General features: G+C 43.6%; 1 protein-coding gene across 2 annotated transcripts; it reads left to right on the top strand.

Moving 5' to 3' along the window:
• Positions 1–340: 340 nt before the first annotated feature.
• On the top strand, positions 341–4,855 carry LOC135567301 (rap guanine nucleotide exchange factor 5-like). 2 transcript variants are annotated; one of them, XM_065014721.1, is made up of 5 exons: positions 341–437; positions 3,509–3,606; positions 3,851–3,973; positions 4,196–4,374; positions 4,684–4,855. In XM_065014721.1, the coding sequence occupies exons 2-5, from the start codon at positions 3,604–3,606 to the stop codon at positions 4,838–4,840; spliced, it is 462 nt and encodes a 153-aa protein (XP_064870793.1). In that variant the 5' UTR covers positions 341–437; positions 3,509–3,603; the 3' UTR covers positions 4,841–4,855. The 2 variants fall into 2 exon arrangements, with proteins under 2 accessions (XP_064870793.1, XP_064870795.1); XM_065014723.1 differs by lacking the exon at positions 341–437 and adding an exon at positions 471–965.
• Positions 4,856–21,995: the final 17,140 nt, after the last annotated feature.

Genomic DNA, 21,995 nt, shown 5'->3' with positions numbered 1-21,995 from the left:
GGAGCTGGTCCTGCTGACTGTCACCTACCCTGGAGGTATCTAATCTAACCCTAACCTAACCATACCTAATACAACACAACACACTGGAGGAGCTGGTCCTGCTGACTGTCACCTACCCTGGAGGTATCTAATCTAACCCTAACCTAACCATACCTAATACAACACAACACACTGGAGGAGCTGGTCCTGCTGACTGTCACCTACCCTGGAGGTATCTAATCTAACCCTAACCTAACCATACCTAATACAACACAACACACTGGAGGAGCTGGTCCTGCTGGCTGTCACCTACCCTGGAGGTATCTAATCTAACCTAGGAGGAGCTGGTCCTGCTGGCTGTCACCTACCCTGGAGGTATCTAATCTAACCCTAACCTAACCATACCTAATACAACACACTGGAGGAGCTGGTCCTGCTGGCTGTCACCTACCCTGGAGGTATCTAATCTAACCCTAACCTAACCATACCTAATACAACACAACACACTGGAGGAGCTGGTCCTGCTGACTGTCACCTACCCTGGAGGTATCTAATCTAACCCTAACCTAACCATACCTAATACAACACAACACACTGGAGGAGCTGGTCCTGCTGACTGTCACCTACCCTGGAGGTATCTAATCTAACCCTAACCTAACCATACCTAATACAACACAACACACTGGAGGAGCTGGTCCTGCTGACTGTCACCTACCCTGGAGGTATCTATTCTAACCCTAACCTAACCATACCTAATACAACACAACACACTGGAGGAGCTGGTCCTGCTGACTGTCACCTACCCTGGAGGTATCTAATCTAACCCTAACCTAACCATACCTAATACAACACAACACACTGGAGGAGCTGGTCCTGCTGACTGTCACCTACCGTGGAGGTATCTATTCTAACCCTAACCTAACCATACCTAATACAACACAACACACTGGAGGAGCTGGTCCTGCTGACTGTCACCTACCCTGGAGGTATCTAATCTAACCCTAACCTAACCATACACACACAACACACTGGAGGAGCTGGTCCTGCTGGCTGTCACCTACCATGGAGGTAACTAGCCACAACTTAACACACATGGATTCACCAGAGTTTCAATGGTCTGTCTGTCTGACCGCCTGCTTGTCGAAATCATATCAAATCGAACGTTTTTTAGTCACATACACAGATTTGCAGATGTTACCACAAGTGCAGCGAAATGCTTGTGTTTCTAGCTCCAACTGTGCAGTAATACCTACACACACACAGAATCCAGAAAAATACAGAGAACTTAGGAAATATCAGAACAAGCAATGTTATATTTGAGATTCTTCAAAGTAACCACCCTTTGCCTTGACGACAGCTTTGCTCACTCTTAGCAACCAGGTTCATGAGGTAGTCACCTGGAAGGCATTCCAATTAACAGGTGTCTTGTTAAAAGTTCATTTGTGGAATTTCGTTCCTTCTTAATGTGTTTGAGCCAATCAGTTATGTTGTGACAAGGTAGGGGTGGTATGCAGAAGATAGTCCTATTTGGTCAAATACCAAGTGCATATTATGGCAAGAACATCTCAAATAAGCAAAGAGAAATTACAGCCATCCTTACTTTAAGACATGAAGGTCAGTCAATGCAGAACATTTCATGAACTTCAAGAAAGCTTCTTCAAGTGCAGTCGCAAAACCATCAAGCGCTATGAAGAAACTGTCTCTCATGAGGACCGTCACAGGAAAGGAAGACTCAGAGTTAACTCTGCTGCAGAGGATACGTTTATTAGAGTTAACTGCACCTCAGATTGCAGCCCAAATAAATGCTTCACAGAGTTCAAGTAACAGACATCTCAACATCAACTGTTCAGAGGAGACTGAGTGAATCAGTCCTTCATGGTCGAATTGCTGCAAGGAAACCACTACTAAAATACACCAATAAGAAGAAGAGACTTGCTTGGGCCAAGAAACACGAGCAATGGACATTAGACCAGAGATTGTTCATGTAGAACAGAACCAACCCTACACTGACTGACTACAGTAGAACAGAACCAACCCTACACTGACTGACTACAGTAGAACAGAACCAACCCTACACTGACTGACACATGTAGAACAGAACCAACCCTACACTGACTGACTCATGTAGAACAGAACCAACCCTACACTGACTGACTCATGTAGAACAGAACCAACCCTGACTGACTACAGAGAACAGAACCAACCCTACACTGACTGACTACAGTAGAACAGAACCAACCCTACACTGACTGACTCATGTAGAACAGAACCAACCCTACACTGACTGACTCATGTAGAACAGAACCAACCCTACACTGACTGACTACAGTAGAACAGAACCAACCCTACACTGACTGACTACAGTAGAACAGAACCAACCCTACACTGACTGACTACAGTAGAACAGAACCAACCCTACACTGACTGACTACAGTAGAACAGAACCAACCCTACACTGACTGACTACAGTAGAACAGAACCAACCCTAACTGACTACAGTAGAACAGAACCAACCCTACACTGACTGACTACTGTAGAACAGAACCAACCCTACACTGACTGACTACTGTAGAACAGAACCAACCCTACACTGACTGACTACAGAACCAACCCTACACTGACTGACTACAGAGACCAACCCTACACTGACCAGTAGAACAGAACCAACCCTACACTGACTGACTACAGTAGAACAGAACCAACCCTACACTGACTGACTCAGAACCAACCCTACACTGAACAGAACCAACCCTACACTGACTGACTACAGTAGAACAGAACCAACCCTACACTGACTGACTACAGTAGAACAGAACCAACCCTACACTGACTGACTACAGTAGAACAGAACCAACCCTACACTGACTGACTGACTAACCCTACACTGACTGACTACAGTAGAACAGAACCAACCCTACACTGACTGACTACAGTAGAACAGAACCAACCCTACACTGACTGACTACAGTAGAACAGAACCAACCCTACACTGACTGACTACAGTAGAACAGAACCAACCCTACACTGACTGACTACAGTAGAACAGAACCAACCCTACACTGACTGACTACAGTAGAACAGAACCAACAGAACCAACTCTACACTGACTGACTACAGTAGAACAGAACCAACCCTACACTGACTGACTACAGTAGAACAGAACCAACTCTACACTGACTGACTACAGTAGAACAGAACCAACCCTACACTGACTGACTACAGTAAGCAACCTCTACACTGACTGACTACAGTAGAACAGAACCCCTACACTGACTGACTACAACAGAACCAACCCTACACTGACTGACTCATGTAGAACAGAACCAACCCTACACTGACTGACTACAGTAGAACAGAACCAACCCTACACTGACTGACTACAGTAGAACAGAACCAACTCTACACTGACTGACTACTGTAGAACAGAACCAACCCGCCACTGGGACACTTATCTACCCCAGATAGCAGGTGTCACGCTGGCTGACATATTTCTAATGGCTGTGCTGTGTGTGATGCTTCCTCTCTCCAGAGAAACTGCTCCTGAAGCCTCAGGACAGGCTCTACTCTGATTCGCTGACAGCAGTGGGGAGGCTGCACGTGTGCAGAAAGGACCTGAGTGAAGTCATGGTAGGAATCACAATGAGTCCACTTCAATGCAGTTCCTCAGCAGGCTACAATGTGAATGAATCTAGCAGAGGTGACAGTCCTCAGGCCTCCTATCAAGCTACTTCTGCATTTGGTTTATCACATTATATTCCTGATTCCTACTGGATATGCTTCCAGCCTATATCCCACAGGGTCATATCACAGCAGAAAAGAACATGTTCTAACATGCCCCAACAGAACATAACATATTCCTTTCTCCTCTCAGAGCCCGTTCACAGACAACGCAGAGCTACAACAGAGGTCAGCTCGCATGCTGAGTATGAACACATGGGACGTGGCTGTCACCCTTACAAACTTTGACTGGAGTGTCTTCAACTCAATACATGAGGTCCGTGACATCAACTTTTGTCCATCACCTAGACTATGCATGCGTCCCAGTTGGCACCCGATTCACTATAGTGCACCTTTTTACCAGGGCCCATAGAGCTCTGGTCAAAAGTAGTGCACTATAAAGGGAATAGGGTGCCATTTAGGATACAGTTAAAGATATTAGTGATTCAAAGCTTTCTACAAGCTCACCCGTGTCCTGTCCTGTCTCTCTCCACTACAGCAAGAGCTGGTGTACTTCACGTTCAGCCGTCATGCCAGCAGTGGCCACACGGTGGCGCTGGAGCTGCTGCTGCAGCGCTGCAATGAGGTACAGCTGTGGGTGATGACAGAAGTCCTGATGTGTCCTACGCTCTGCAACAGAGTCCAGCTCATCAAGAAGTTCATCAAAATCGCTGCCCAGTGAGCTCTCTTCTCTTCTCTAATCTTCTCTTCTCTGACCACAACATAGTGGGCTCCAGCATTTAGAGCAGTGTTGTTACATCCTCAAAATGTGATGTCTTCTTCTACAGAAGTAGAGCAGTATGATTGGTCCATTTCACTAAGGGCCCAATACTTCAACTACAGAACTCTGCACAACACTCTATTATAGTGAGGTCTGCATGGACAGGATGCCCCCTCCTGTGGTTTAGTGAGGAATTGCAGTTTGTATTTCTGTATCATCACTGTATGAAGCTGGTGTTAACAGTGTGTCACTCTTTATTTCCTCAGCTGTAAAGCCCAGAGGAACCTCAACTCTTTCTTTGCCATCGTTATGGGTCTGAACACCGCAGCAGTTAGCCGCCTCAGTCAGACCTGGGAGGTCAGTGTTTGTCTGCTTCTGTATGTGACTATTTGTGATGGGATGTCTTTTAAGCTTTTCAGATAAACTGGTCTTGATTGTCTTTTGCCAAGGGACAGTTTGAAATGTACTGTTTAGATCAAAATAGGAGAGAGTTGTCAAACTTTTTGTTGTTGCTTTGAGTATTATTTTATTTTAGATTTCTTTGGCACAGGGGAGGGTAGTGTGTTTTTATTGGGCAGAGGGGAGGGTAGTGTGTTTTTATTGGGCAGAGGGGAGGTTAGTGTGTTTTTATTGGGCAGAGGGGAGGGTAGTGTGTTTTTATTGGGCAGAGGGGAGGGTAGTGTGTTTTTATTGGGCAGAGGGGAGGGTAGTGTGTTTTTATTGGGCACAAAGGAGGGTAGTGTGTTTTTATTGGGCAGAGGGGTGGGTAGTGTGTTTTTATTGGGCAGAGGGGAGGGTAGTGTGTTTTTATTGGGCAGAGGGGAGGGTAGTGTGTTTTTATTGGGCACAAAGGAGGGTAGTGTGTTTTTACTGGGCAGAGGGGAGGGTAGTGTGTTTTTATTGGGCACAGAGGAGAGTAGTGTGTTTTATGGGGCACAGAGGAGGGTAGTGTGTTTTATTGGGCACAGAGGAGGGTAGTGTGTTTTTATTGGGCACAGAGGAGGGTAGTGTGCTTTTATTGGGCACAGAGGAGAGTAGTGTGTTTTTATTGGGCACAGAGGAGAGTAGTGTGTTTTTATTGGGCACAGAGGAGAGTAGTGTGTTTTTATTGGGCACGGAGGAGGGTAGTGTGTTTTTATTGGCCACGGAGGAGAGTAGTGTGTTTTTATTGGGCACAGAGGAGAGTAGTGTGTTTTTATTGGGCACAGAGGAGGGTAGTGTGTTTTTATTGGGCACAGAGGAGGGTAGTGTGTTTTTATTGGGCACGGAGGAGGGTAGTGTGTTTTTATTGGGCACAGAGGAGAGTAGTGTGTTTTTATTGGGCACAGAGGAGAGTAGTGTGTTTTTATTGGGCACAGAGGAGGGTAGTGTGTTTTATTGGGCACAGAGGAGGGTAGTGTGTTTTTATTGGTGTTTTTATTGGCCACAGAGGAGGGTAGTGTGTTTTTATTGGGCACAGAGGAGGGTAGTGTGTTTTTATTGGCCACAGAGGAGGGTAGTGTGTTTTTATTGGGCACAGAGGGTAGTGGTTTTTATTGGCCACAGAGGAGAGTGTGTTTTTATTGGGCACAGAGGAGGGTAGTGTGTTTTTATTGGGCACAGAGGAGGGTAGTGTGTTTTTATTGGGCACAGAGGAGAGTAGTGTGTTTTATTGGGCACAGAGGAGGGTAGTGTGTTTTTATTGGGCACAGAGGAGAGTAGTGTGTTTTATTGGGGACAGAGGAGGGTAGTGTGTTTTTATTGGGCACAGAGGAGGGTAGTGTGTTTTTATTGGTTTTTATTGGGCACAGAGGAGGGTAGTGAGTTTTTATTGGGCACAGAGGAGAGTAGTGTGTTTTTATTAGTCACAGAGGAGGGTAGTGTGTTTTTATTAGTCACAGAGGAGGGTAGTGTGTTTTTATTGGGCACAGAGGAGGGTAGTGTGTTTTTATTGGGCACAGAGGAGGGTAGTGTGTTTTTATTGGGCACAGAGGAGGTAGTGTGTTTTTATTGGGCAGGGAGAGTAGTGTGTTTTTATTGGGCACAGAGGAGAGTAGTATGTTTTTATTGGGCACAGAGGAGGGTAGTGTGTTTTTATTGGGCACAGAGGAGGGTAGTGTGTTTTATTGGGCACAGAGGAGGTAGTGTGTTTTTACGGGAGAGTAGTGTGTTTTTATTGGGCACAGAGGAGAGTAGTGTGTTTTATTGGGCACAGAGGAGGGTAGTGTTTTTATTGGGCACAGAGGAGGGTAGTGTGTTTTTATTGGGCACAGGAGGAGGGTAGTGTGTTTTTATTGGGCACAGGAGGAGGTAGTGTGTTTTTATTGGGCACGGAGGAGGGTAGTGTGTTTTTATTGGGCACAGGAGGAGAGTAGTGTGTTTTTATTGGGCACAGAGAGAGTAGTGTGTTTTTATTGAGCACAGAGGAGAGTAGTGTGTTTTATTGGGCACAGAGGAGGGTAGTGTGTTTTTATTGGGCACAGAGGAGGGTAGTGTGTTTTTATTGGGCACAGAGGAGGGTAGTGTGTTTTTATTGGGCACAGAGGAGGGTAGTGTGTTTTTATTGGGCACAGAGGAGGGTAGTGTGTTTTTATTGGGCACAGAGGAGAGGTAGTGTGTTTTTATTGGGCACAGAGGAGGGTAGTGTGTTTTTATTGGGCACAGAGGGAGGGTAGTGTGTTTTTATTGGCCACAGAGGAGGGTAGTGTGTTTTTATTGGGCACAGAGGAGGGGAGTGTGTTTTTATTGGGCACAGTGTGTTTTTAGGAGGGTAGTGTGTTTTTATTGGGCACAGAGGAGGGTAGTGTGTTTTTATTGGGCAGAGAGGAGGGTAGTGTGTTTTTATTGGGCACAGAGGAGGGTAGTGTGTTTTTATTGGGCACAGAGGAGGGTAGTGTGTTTTTATTGGGCACAGAGGAGGGTAGTGTGTTTTTATTGGGCACAGAGGAGGGTAGTGTGTTTTTATTGGGCACAGAGGAGGGTAGTGTGTTTTTGTTGGGCACAGAGGAGGGTAGTGTGTTTTTATAGTGTGTTTTTATTGGGCACAGAGGAGGGTAGTGTGTTTTATTGGGCACAGAGGAGGGTAGTGTGTTTTTATTGGGCACAGAGGAGGTGTGTTTTTATTGGGCACAGAGGAGGGTAGTGTGTTTTTATTGGGCACAGAGGAGGGTAGTGTGTTTTTATTGGCCACAGAGGAGGGTAGTGTGTTTTTATTGGCACAGAGGAGGGTAGTGTGTTTTTATTGGCCACAGAGGAGGGTAGTGTGTTTTTATTGGGCACAGAGAGGAGGGTAGTGTGTTTTTATTGGTCACAGAGGAGGGTAGTGTGTTTTTATTGGTCACAGAGGAGGGTAGTGTGTTTTTATTGGCCACAGAGGAGGGTAGTGTGTTTTTATTGGCCACAGAGGAGGGTAGTGTGTTTTTATTGGCCACAGAGGAGGGTAGTGTGTTTTTATTGGGCACAGAGGAGAGTAGTGTGTTTTTATTGGCCACAGAGGAGGGTAGTGTGTTTTTATTGGCCACAGAGGAGGGTAGTGTGTTTTTATTGGTCACAGAGGAGAGTAGTGTGTTTTTATTGGCCACAGAGGAGAGTAGTGTGTTTTTATTGGCCACAGAGGAGAGTAGTGTGTTTTTATTGGCCACAGAGGAGAGTAGTGTGTTTTTATTGGCCACAGAGGAGAGTAGTGAGTTTTTTCCCTGATTTACATTCACCATTTTGTAGGTTTTACTATATAATGTCTTCCATATAGCCATGTTTCCTCATCGGCTTGCATGCACCTCTCCTATATCAAGGTGTTTTGGTACTTCCCTTATGCACTATGCCTTTCTAAACTCTTACTAAACCATAGGTCAATGTAGTCTAACAGTCAAGTGTCTAACCTGCCCTCTATTCATAGTGACTATAGTAGTAGATGAATCATATATAGTCTACCACTCAGCTGTCTAACCTGCCCTCTATTCATAGTGACTATAGTAGTAGATGAATCATATATAGTCTACCACTCAGTTGTCTAACCTGCCCTCTATTCATATTGACTATAGTAGTAGATGAATCATATATAGTCTACCACTCAGCTGTCTAACCTGCCCTCTATTCATAGTGACTACAGTAGTAGATGAATCATATATAGTCCAGCACTCAACTGTCTAACCTGCCCTCTATTCATAGTGACTATAGTAGTAGATGAATCATATATAGTCTACCACTCAACTGTCTAACCTGCCCTCTATTCATAGTGACTATAGTAGTAGATGAATCATATATAGTCTACCACTCAGTTGTCTAACCTGCCCTCTATTCATTGTGACTACAGTAGTAGATTAATCATATATAGTCCACCACTCAGCTGTCTAACCTGCCCTCTATTCATAGTGACTACAGTAGTAGATGAATCATATATAGTCTAGCACTCAGCTGTCTAACCTGCCCTCTATTCATAGTGACTATAGTAGTAGATGAATCATATATAGTCTACCACTCAGCTGTCTAACCTGCCCTCTATTCATAGTGACTATAGTAGTAGATGAATCATATATAGTCTACCACTCAGCTGTCTAACCTGCCCTCTATTCATAGTGACTATAGTAGTAGATGAATCATATATAGTCTACCACTCAGCTGTCTAACCTGCCCTCTATTCATAGTGACTACAGTAGTAGATTAATCATATATAGTCCACCACTCAGCTGTCTAACCTGCCCTCTATTCATAGTGACTATAGTAGTAGATGAATCATATATAGTCTCCCACTCAACTGTCTAACCTGCCCTCTATTCATAGTGACTATAGTAGTAGATGAATCATATATAGTCTACCACTCAGTTGTCTAACCTGCCCTCTATTCATTGTGACTACAGTAGTAGATTAATCATATATAGTCCACCACTCAGCTGTCTAACCTGCTCTCTATTCATAGTGACTATAGTAGTAGATGAATCATATATAGTCTACCACTCAGTTGTCTAACCTGCCCTCTATTCATTGTGACTACAGTAGTAGATTAATCATATATAGTCCACCACTCAGCTGTCTAACCTGCTCTCTATTCATAGTGACTACAGTAGTAGATGAATCATATATAGTCCAGCACTCAACTGTCTAACCTGCCCTCTATTCATAGTGACTATAGTAGTAGATGAATCATATATAGTCTACCACTCAGCTGTCTAACCTGCCCTCTATTCATAGTGACTATTTTTATTTATTTTATTTTATTTCACCTTTATTTAACCAGGTAGGCTAGTTGAGAACAAGTTCTCATTTGCAACTGCGACCTGGCCAAGATAAAGCATAGCAGTGTGAACAGACAACACAGAGTTACACATGGAATAAACAATTAACAAGTCAATAACACAGTAGAAAAAAAATGGGCAGTCTATATACAATGTGTGCAAAAGGCATGAGGAGGTAGGCGAATAATACAATTTTGCAGATTAACACTGGGGTGATAAATGATCAGATGGTCATGTACAGGTAGAGATATTGGTGTGCAAAAGAGCAGAAAAGTAAATAAATAAATAAAAAAACAGTAAGGGAATGAGGTAGGTGAAAATGGGTGGGCTATTTACCAATAGACTATGTACAGCTGCAGCGATCGGTTAGCTGCTCGGATAGCTGATGTTTGAAGTTGGTGAGGGAGATAAAAGTCTCCAACTTCAGCGATTTTGCAGTTCGTTCCAGTCACAGGCAGCAGAGTACTGGAACGAAAGGCGGCCAAATGAGGTGTTGGCTTTAGGGATGATCAGTGAGATACACCTGCTGGAGCGTGTGCTACGGATGGGTGTTGCCATCGTGACCAGTGAACTGAGATAAGGCGGAGCTTTACCTAGCATGGACTTGTAGATGACCTGGAGCCAGTGGGTCTGGCGACGAATATGTAGCGAGGGCCAGCCGACTAGAGCATACAAGTCGCAGTGGTGGGTGGTATAAGGTGCTTTGGTGACAAAACGGATGGCACTATGATAGACTGCATCAGTTTGCTGAGTAGAGTGTTGGAAGCCATTTTGTAGATGACATCGCCGAAATCGAGGATCGGTAGGATAGTCAGTTTTACTAGGGTAAGCTTGGCGGCGTGAGTGAAGGAGGCTTTGTTGCGGAATAGAAAGCCGACTCTTGATTTGATTTTCGATTGGAGATGTTTGATGTGAGTCTGGAAGGAGAGTTTGCAGTCTAGCCAGACACCTAGGTACTTATAGATGTCCACATATTCATGGTCGGAACCATCCAGGGTGGTGATGCTAGTCGGGCATGCGGGTGCAGGCAGCGATCGGTTGAAAAGCATGCATTTGGTTTTACTCGCGTTTAAGAGCAGTTGGAGGCCACGGAAGGAGTGCTGTATGGCATTGAAGCTCGTTTGGAGGTTAGATAGCACAGTGTCCAATGACGGGCCGAAAGTATATAGAATGGTGTCGTCTGCGTAGAGGTGGATCAGGGAATCGCCCGCAGCAAGAGCAACATCATTGATATATACAGAGAAAAGAGTCGGCCCGAGAATTGAACCCTGTGGCACCCCCATAGAGACTGCCAGAGGACCGGACAGCATGCCCTCCGATTTGACACACTGAACTCTGTCTGCAAAGTAATTGGTGAACCAGGCAAGGCAGTCATCCGAGAAACCGAGGCTATTGAGTCTGCCGATAAGAATATGGTGATTGACAGAGTCGAAAGCCTTGGCGAGGTCGATGAAGACGGCTGCACAGTACTGTCTTTTATCGATGGCGGTAATGATATCGTTTAGTACCTTGAGCGTGGCTGAGGTGCACCCGTGACCGGCTCGGAAACCAGATTGCACAGCGGAGAAGGTACGGTGGGATTCGAGATGGTCAGTGACCTGTTTGTTGACTTGGCTTTCGAAGACCTTAGATAGGCAGGGCAGGATGGATATAGGTCTATAGCAGATTGGGTCCAGGGTGTTACCCCCTTTGAAGAGGGGGATGACTGCGGCAGCTTTCCAATCCTTGGGGATCTCAGACGATATGAAAGAGAGGTTGAACAGGCTGGTAATAGGGGTTGCGACAATGGCGGCAGATAGTTTCAGAAATAGAGGGTCCAGATTGTCAAGCCCAGCTGATTTGTACGGGTCTAGATTTTGCAGCTCTTTCAGAACATCTGCTATCTGGATTTGGGTAAAGGAGAACCTGGAGAGGCTTGGGCGAGGAGCTGCGGGGGCGGAGCTGTTGGCCGAGGTTGGAGTAGCCAGGCGGAAGGCATGGCCAGCCGTTGAGAAGTGCTTATTGAAGCTTTCGATAATCGTGGATTTATCGGTGGAGACCGTGTTACCTAGCCTCAGTGCAGTGGGCAGCTGGGAGGAGGTGCTCTTGTTCTCCATGGACTTCACAGTGTCCCAGAACTTTTTGGAGTTGGAGCTACAGGATGCAAACTTCTGCCTGAAGAAGCTGGCCTTAGCTTTCCTGACTGACTGCGTGTATTGGTTCCTGACTTCCCTGAACAGTTGCATATCACGGGGCTATTCGATGCTATTGCAGTCCGCCACAGGATGTTTTTGTGCTGGTCGAGGGCAGTCAGGTCTGGAGTGAACCAAGGGCTGTATCTGTTCTTGGTTCTGCATTTTTTGAACGGAGCATGCTTATCTAAAATGGTGAGGAAGTTACTTTTAAAGAATGACCAGGCATCCTCAACTGACGGGATGAGGTCAATGTCCTTCCAGGATACCCGGGCCAGGTCGATTAGAAAGGCCTGCTCACAGAAGTGTTTTAGGGAGCGTTTGACAGTGATGAGGGGTGGTCGTTTGACTGCGTCTCCGTGGCGGATACAGGCAATGAGGCAGTGATCGCTGAGATCCTGGTTGAAGACAGCGGAGGTGTATTTGGAGGGCCAGTTGGTCAGGATGACGTCTATGAGGGTGCCCTTGTTTACAGAGTTAGGGTTGTACCTGGTGGGTTCCTTGATGATTTGAGTGAGATTGAGGGCATCTAGCTTACATTGTAGGACTGCCGGGGTGTTAAGCATATCCCAGTTTAGGTCACCTAACAGAACAAACTCTGAAGCTAGATGGGGGCGATCAATTCACAAATGGTGTCCAGGGCACAGCTGGGAGCTGAGGGTGGCCGGTAGCAGGCGGCAACAGTGAGAGACTTATTTCTGGAGAGGGTAATTTTCAAAATTAGTAGTTCGAACTGTTTGGGTATGGACCTGGAAAGTATGACATTACTTTGCAGGCTATCTCTGCAGTAGACTGCAACTCCGCCCCCTTTGGTAGTTCTATCTTGACGGAAGATGTTATAGTTGGGTATGGAAATCTCTGAATTTTTGGTGGCCTTCCTGAGCCAGGATTCAGACACGGCAAGGACATCAGGGTTAGCAGAGTGTGCTAAAGCAGTGAGTAAAACAAACTTAGGGAGGAGGCTTCTGATGTTGACATGCATAAAACCAAGGCTTTTTCGATCACAGAAGTCAACAAATGAGGGTACCTGGGGACATGCAGGGCCTGGGTTTACCTCCACATCACCCGCGGAACAGAGAAGGAGTAGTATGAGGGTGCGGCTAAAGGCTATCAAAACTGGTCGCCTAGAGCGTTGGGGGCAGAGGATAAGAGGAGCAGGTTTCTGGGCATGGTAGAATATATTCAGGGCATAATGCGCAGACAGGGGTATGGTGGGGTGCGGGTACAGCGGAGGTAAGCCCAGGCACTGGGTGATGATGAGACAGGTTGTATCTCTGGACATGCTGGTTGTAATGGGTGAGGTCACCGCATGTGTGGGAGGTGGGACAAAGGAGGTAACAGGGGTATGCAGAGTGGGTCTAGGGGCTCCATTGTGAACTAAAACAATTATAACTAACCTGAACAACACTATACAAGGCATATTGACATCTGAGAGAGACATACAGCGAGGCATACAGTAATCACAGGTGTTGAATTTGGAAAGCTAGCTAAAAACAGTAGGCGAGGCTAATCCGCTAGCACAACAAACAGCAGGTAAAATGGCGTTGACTAGGCAACGGGGCCGACAGGTAAGACAAACAAGCAGAAAGGAGTACCGTGATTAATGGACAGTCCAGCGTGCGTCAGCTATGTAGCCAAGAGATCAGTGTCCAGGGGCAGCGGTGGATGGGCAGGGGGCTGGGCTGGCGAGTGTTATCCAGTTTTTTTTTTTAAACTAACAATGACTAACTAGCTTGTAGCTAGTTAGCTGGTTAGCGTCTGGAGGTTCTTGAGTGTGTCATAAAAATAAAAATAAGAGTAAAAGTAATAGCGATTCCGTATCACATTGGGTGAGGCAGGTTTCCGGAAGGTATAAACAAATTAAAAATCAAAAAGAGATAGAAAGTAAATGGGGTCAGAGAGTGATTGGGACGCGGTGGTTCAGACGGTTAGCAGGCCTGTGCTAACAAGCTAACAGTTCGTAGGCCCGAGCTAGACAAGGTAGCAGTTAGCGGACCGGAGCTTGACAAGCTAGCCGTTAGCAGGCCGAATTAGCAAGCAGGGAGATAGCGAGGGCTAGAGAGTTAACCTTTGGGGGACGTCGCGATGGGGTGAGTCTGTTTATTCCTCTTCATGCGGTGAGCTGGAGATACAGCGATTCAGAAAGCTCGCGGGCCTTGGCCAGCAGATGGATCTTTGGCGATGTCGCAGCGGAAAAGCCTGTTGAAACCCCCTCGGACGATTATGTCGGCGGACCAGTCGTGATGGATCGGCGGGGCTCCGTGTCGGCAGTAGAGGGTCAGTAGAGGGTCCAGGCCAATTGGCAAATTAGGTATTTTTGGACCTCTTCGGCTAGTTGGGAGATGGGCTTAGCTCGAGGCTAGCTCCAGACTAACTGGTGCTTGCTCTGGGACAGAGACGTTAGCCAGGAGTAGCCACTCGGATTGCAGCTAGCTATTTACGATGATCCGGTATAAAGGTTCAGAGCTTGCGGTAGGAATCCGGAGATGTGGTAGAGAAAAAGCAGTCTGATATGCTTTGGGTAGATGTCGCGCTGGTGTCCTAGTTAGCGTTGAAGACCGCTAGCAGTGGCTAGCTAGTAGCTAGTTAGCGGCTAGCTTCTGATGAGGGTTCCGATTCTAAAGTATAGAAAACGCAGATCCGTACCACATTGGGTGATGCGGGTTGCAGGAGAGTATATTCAGCCTGTAGTTGGAAAGTGAGATTAAAATATGTACGAAATATATACAGAAAAAAAACGAGGAAAAACTATATTTACACTATACAGGACGGGACAAGACAAAACACACGTCCGACTGCTACGCCATCTTGTCTAACCTGCCCTCTATTCATAGTGACTACAGTAGTAGATGAATCATATATAGTCTACCACTCAGCTGTCTAACCTGCCCTCTATTCATAGTGACTACAGTAGTAGATGAATCATATATAGTCTACCACTCAGCTGTCTAACCTGCCCTCTATTCATAGTGACTATAGTAGTAGATGAATCATATATAGTCTACCACTCAGCTGTCTAACCTGCCCTCTATTCATAGTGACTATAGTAGTAGATGAATCATATATAGTCTACCACTCAGCTGTCTAACCTGCCCTCTATTCATAGTGACTACAGTAGTAGATGAATCATATATAGTCTACCACTCAGCTGTCTAACCTGCCCTCTATTCATAGTGACTACAGTAGTAGATGAATCATATATAGTCTACCACTCAGCTGTCTAACCTGCCCTCTATTCATAGTGACTACAGTAGTAGATGAATCATATATAGTCTACCACTCAGCTGTCTAACCTGCCCTCTATTCATAGTGACTACAGTAGTAGATGAATCATATATAGTCTACCACTCAGCTGTCTAATCTGCCCTCTATTCATAGTGACTACAGTAGTAGATGAATCATATATAGTCTACCACTCAGCTGTCTAACCTGCCCTCTATTCATAGTGACTATAGTAGTAGATGAATCATATATAGTCTACCACTCAGCTGTCTAACCTGCCCTCTATTCATAGTGACTATAGTAGTAGATGAATCATATATAGTCTAGCACTCAGCTGTCTAACCTGCCCTCTATTCATAGTGACTACAGTAGGAGATAAATCATATATAGTCTACCACTCAGCTGTCTAACCTGCCCTCTATTCATAGTGACTATAGTAGTAGATGAATCATATATAGTCTACCACTCAGCTGTCTAACCTGCCCTCTATTCATAGTGACAGTAGTAGATGAATCATATATAGTCTACCACTCAGCTGTCTAACCTGCCCTCTATTCATAGTGACTACAGTAGTAGATTAATCATATATAGTCTAGCACTCAGCTGTCTAACCTGCCCTCTATTCATAGTGACTACAGTAGTAGATGAATCATATATAGTCTACCACTCAGCTGTCTAACCTGCCCTCTATTCATAGTGACTATAGTAGTAGATGAATCATATATAGTCTACCACTCAGCTGTCTAACCTGCCCTCTATTCATAGTGACTACAGTAGTAGATGAATCATATATATAGTCTACCACTCAGCTGTCTAACCTGCCCTCTATTCATAGTGACTATAGTAGTAGATGAATCATATATAGTCTACCACTCAGCTGTCTAACCTGCCCTCTATTCATAGTGACTACAGTAGTAGATGAATCATATATAGTCTACCACTCAGCTGTCTAACCTGCCCTCTATTCATAGTGACTACAGTAGTAGATGAATCATATATAGTCTACCACTCAGCTGTCTAACCTGCCCTCTATTCATAGTGACTACAGTAGTAGATGAATCATATATAGTCTACCACTCAGCTGTCTAATCTGCCCTCTATTCATAGTGACTATAGTAGTAGATGAATCATATATAGTCTAGCACTCAGCTGTCTAACCTGCCCTCTATTCATAGTGACTACAGTAGGAGATGAATCATATATAGTCTACCACTCAGCTGTCTAACCTGCCCTCTATTCATAGTGACTATAGTAGTAGATGAATCATATATAGTCTACCACTCAGCTGTCTAACCTGCCCTCTATTCATAGTTACTATAGTATTAGATGAATCATATATAGTCTACCACTCAGCTGTCTAACCTGCCCTCTATTCATAGTGACTATAGTAGTAGATGAATCATATATAGTCTACCACTCAGCTGTCTAAGCTGCCCTCTATTCATAGTGACTATACTAGTAGATGAATCATATATAGTCTAGCACTCAACTGTCTAACCTGCCCTCTATTCATAGTGACTATAGTAGTAGATGAATTATATATAGTCTACCACTCAGCTGTCTAACCTGCCCTCTATTCATAGTGACTATAGTAGTAGATGAATCATATATAGTCTACCACTCAGCTGTCTAACCTGCCCTCTATTCATAGTGACTACAGTAGTAGATGAATCATATATAGTCTACCACTCAGCTGTCTAACCTGCCCTCTATTCAGAGTGACTATAGTAGTAGATTAATCATATATAGTCTACCACTCAGCTGTCTAACCTGCCCTCTATTCATAGTGACTACAGTATCAGATGAATCATATATAGTCTACCACTCAGCTGTCTAACCTGCCCTCTATTCATAGTGACTACAGTATCAGATGAATCATATATAGTCTACCACTCAGCTGTCTAACCTGCCCTCTATTCATAGTGACTATAGTAGTAGATGAATCATATATAGTCTACCACTCAGCTGTCTAACCTGCCCTCTATTCATAGTGACTATAGTAGTAGATGAATCATATATAGTCTACCACTCAGCTGTCTAACCTGCCCTCTATTCATAGTGACTACAGTAGTAGATGAATCATATATAGTCTACCACTCAGCTGTCTAACCTGCCCTCTATTCATAGTGACTACAGTAGTAGATGAATCATATATAGTCTACCACTCAGCTGTCTAACCTGCCCTCTATTCATAGTGACTACAGTAGTAGATGAATCATATATAGTCTACCACTCAGCTGTCTAATCTGCCCTCTATTCATAGTGACTACAGTAGTAGATGAATCATATATAGTCTACCACTCAGCTGTCTAACCTGCCCTCTATTCATAGTGACTATAGTAGTAGATGAATCATATATAGTCTACCACTCAGCTGTCTAACCTGCCCTCTATTCATAGTGACTATAGTAGGAGATAAATCATATATAGTCTACCACTCAGCTGTCTAACCTGCCCTCTATTCATAGTGACTATAGTAGTAGATGAATCATATATAGTCTACCACTCAGCTGTCTAACCTGCCCTCTATTCATAGTGACAGTAGTAGATGAATCATATATAGTCTACCACTCAGCTGTCTAACCTGCCCTCTATTCATAGTGACTACAGTAGTAGATTAATCATATATAGTCTAGCACTCAGCTGTCTAACCTGCCCTCTATTCATAGTGACTACAGTAGTAGATGAATCATATATAGTCTACCACTCAGCTGTCTAACCTGCCCTCTATTCATAGTGACTATAGTAGTAGATGAATCATATATAGTCTACCACTCAGCTGTCTAACCTGCCCTCTATTCATAGTGACTACAGTAGTAGATGAATCATATATATAGTCTACCACTCAGCTGTCTAACCTGCCCTCTATTCATAGTGACTATAGTAGTAGATGAATCATATATAGTCTACCACTCAGCTGTCTAACCTGCCCTCTATTCATAGTGACTACAGTAGTAGATGAATCATATATAGTCTACCACTCAGCTGTCTAACCTGCCCTCTATTCATAGTGACTACAGTAGTAGATGAATCATATATAGTCTACCACTCAGCTGTCTAACCTGCCCTCTATTCATAGTGACTACAGTAGTAGATGAATCATATATAGTCTACCACTCAGCTGTCTAATCTGCCCTCTATTCATAGTGACTATAGTAGTAGATGAATCATATATAGTCTAGCACTCAGCTGTCTAACCTGCCCTCTATTCATAGTGACTACAGTAGGAGATGAATCATATATAGTCTACCACTCAGCTGTCTAACCTGCCCTCTATTCATAGTGACTATAGTAGTAGATGAATCATATATAGTCTACCACTCAGCTGTCTAACCTGCCCTCTATTCATAGTTACTATAGTATTAGATGAATCATATATAGTCTACCACTCAGCTGTCTAACCTGCCCTCTATTCATAGTGACTATAGTAGTAGATGAATCATATATAGTCTACCACTCAGCTGTCTAAGCTGCCCTCTATTCATAGTGACTATACTAGTAGATGAATCATATATAGTCTAGCACTCAACTGTCTAACCTGCCCTCTATTCATAGTGACTATAGTAGTAGATGAATTATATATAGTCTACCACTCAGCTGTCTAACCTGCCCTCTATTCATAGTGACTACAGTAGTAGATGAATCATATATAGTCTACCACTCAGCTGTCTAACCTGCCCTCTATTCAGAGTGACTATAGTAGTAGATTAATCATATATAGTCTACCACTCAGCTGTCTAACCTGCCCTCTATTCATAGTGACTACAGTATCAGATGAATCATATATAGTCTACCACTCAGCTGTCTAACCTGCCCTCTATTCATAGTGACTACAGTATCAGATGAATCATATATAGTCTACCACTCAGCTGTCTAACCTGCCCTCTATTCATAGTGACTATAGTAGTAGATGAATCATATATAGTCTACCACTCAGCTGTCTAACCTGCCCTCTATTCATAGTGACTATAGTAGTAGATGAATCATATATAGTCTACCACTCAGCTGTCTAACCTGCCCTCTATTCATAGTGACTACAGTAGTAGATGAATCATATATAGTCTACCACTCAGCTGTCTAACCTGCCCTCTATTCATAGTGACTACAGTAGTAGATGAATCATATATAGTCTACCACTCAGCTGTCTAACCTGCCCTCTATTCATAGTGACTACAGTAGTAGATGAATCATATATAGTCTACCACTCAGCTGTCTAATCTGCCCTCTATTCATAGTGACTACAGTAGTAGATGAATCATATATAGTCTACCACTCAGCTGTCTAACCTGCCCTCTATTCATAGTGACTATAGTAGTAGATGAATCATATATAGTCTACCACTCAGCTGTCTAACCTGCCCTCTATTCATAGTGACTATAGTAGGAGATAAATCATATATAGTCTACCACTCAGCTGTCTAACCTGCCCTCTATTCATAGTGACTATAGTAGTAGATGAATCATATATAGTCTACCACTCAGCTGTCTAACCTGCCCTCTATTCATAGTGACAGTAGTAGATGAATCATATATAGTCTACCACTCAGCTGTCTAACCTGCCCTCTATTCATAGTGACTACAGTAGTAGATTAATCATATATAGTCTAGCACTCAGCTGTCTAACCTGCCCTCTATTCATAGTGACTACAGTAGTAGATGAATCATATATAGTCTACCACTCAGCTGTCTAACCTGCCCTCTATTCATAGTGACTATAGTAGTAGATGAATCATATATAGTCTACCACTCAGCTGTCTAACCTGCCCTCTATTCATAGTGACTACAGTAGTAGATGAATCATATATAGTCTACCACTCAGCTGTCTAACCTGCCCTCTATTCATAGTGACTATAGTAGTAGATGAATCATATATAGTCTACCACTCAGCTGTCTAACCTGCCCTCTATTCATAGTGACTACAGTAGTAGATGAATCATATATAGTCTACCACTCAGCTGTCTAACCTGCCCTCTATTCATAGTGACTACAGTAGTAGATGAATCATATATAGTCTACCACTCAGCTGTCTAACCTGCCCTCTATTCATAGTGACTACAGTAGTAGATGAATCATATATAGTCTACCACTCAGCTGTCTAATCTGCCCTCTATTCATAGTGACTATAGTAGTAGATGAATCATATATAGTCTAGCACTCAGCTGTCTAACCTGCCCTCTATTCATAGTGACTACAGTAGGAGATGAATCATATATAGTCTACCACTCAGCTGTCTAACCTGCCCTCTATTCATAGTGACTATAGTAGTAGATGAATCATATATAGTCTACCACTCAGCTGTCTAACCTGCCCTCTATTCATAGTTACTATAGTATTAGATGAATCATATATAGTCTACCACTCAGCTGTCTAACCTGCCCTCTATTCATAGTGACTATAGTAGTAGATGAATCATATATAGTCTACCACTCAGCTGTCTAACCTGCCCTCTATTCATAGTGACTATAGTAGTAGATGAATCATATATAGTCTACCACTCAGCTGTCTAACCTGCCCTCTATTCATAGTGACTATAGTAGTAGATGAATCATATATAGTCTACCACTCAGCTGTCTAACCTGCCCTCTATTCATAGTGACTATAGTAGTAGATGCATCATATATAGTCTACCACTCAGCTGTCTAACCTGCCCTCTATTCATAGTGACTATAGTAGTAGATGAATCATATATAGTCTACCACTCAGCTGTCTAACCTGCCCTCTATTCATAGTGACTATAGTAGTAGATGAATCATATATAGTCTACCACTCAGCTGTCTAACCTGCCCTCTATTCATAGTGACTATAGTAGTAGATGAATCATATATAGTCTACCACTCAGCTGTCTAACCTGCCCTCTATTCATAGTGACTACAGTAGTAGATGAATCATATATAGTCTACCACTCAGCTGTCTAACCTGCCCTCTATTCATAGTGACTACAGTAGTAGATGAATCATATATAGTCTACCACTCAGCTGTCTAACCTGCCCTCTATTCATAGTGACTATAGTAGTAGATGAATCATATATAGTCTACCACTCAGCTGTCTAACCTGCACTCTATTCATAGTGACTATAGTAGTAGATGAATCATATATAGTCTACCACTCAGCTGTCTAACCTGCCCTCTATTCATAGTGACAGTAGTAGATGAATCATATATAGTCTACCACTCAGCTGTCTAACCTGCCCTCTATTCATAGTGACTACAGTAGTAGATTAATCATATATAGTCTAGCACTCAGCTGTCTAACCTGCCCTCTATTCATAGTGACTACAGTAGTAGATGAATCATATATAGTCTACCACTCAGCTGTCTAACCTGCCCTCTATTCATAGTGACTATAGTAGTAGATTAATCATATATAGTCTACCACTCAGCTGTCTAACCTGCCCTCTATTCATAGTGACTACAGTAGTAGATGAATCATATATAGTCTACCACTCAGCTGTCTAACCTGCCCTCTATTCATAGTGACTATAGTAGTAGATGAATCATATATAGTCTACCACTCAGCTGTCTAACCTGCCCTCTATTCATAGTGACTACAGTAGTAGATGAATCATATATAGTCTACCACTCAGCTGTCTAACCTGCCCTCTATTCATAGTGACTACAGTAGTAGATGAATCATATATAGTCTACCACTCAGCTGTCTAACCTGCCCTCTATTCATAGTGACTACAGTAGTAGATGAATCATATATAGTCTACCACTCAGCTGTCTAACCTGCCCTCTATTCATAGTGACTACAGTAGTAGATTAATCATATATAGTCTACCACTCAGCTGTCTAACCTGCCCTCTATTCATAGTGACTACAGTAGTAGATGAATCATATATAGTCTACCACTCAGCTGTCTAATCTGCCCTCTATTCATAGTGACTATAGTAGTAGATGAATCATATATAGTCTAGCACTCAGCTGTCTAACCTGCCCTCTATTCATAGTGACTACAGTAGGAGATGAATCATATA

The sequence above is a fragment of the Oncorhynchus nerka genome, unplaced genomic scaffold (assembly GCF_034236695.1).
Source record: "Oncorhynchus nerka isolate Pitt River unplaced genomic scaffold, Oner_Uvic_2.0 unplaced_scaffold_2192, whole genome shotgun sequence".
Taxonomy (NCBI): domain Eukaryota; kingdom Metazoa; phylum Chordata; class Actinopteri; order Salmoniformes; family Salmonidae; genus Oncorhynchus; species Oncorhynchus nerka.
The sequence above is the reverse complement of the archived record's forward strand: the minus strand, read 5'-3'. Positions and strand labels throughout refer to the sequence as shown.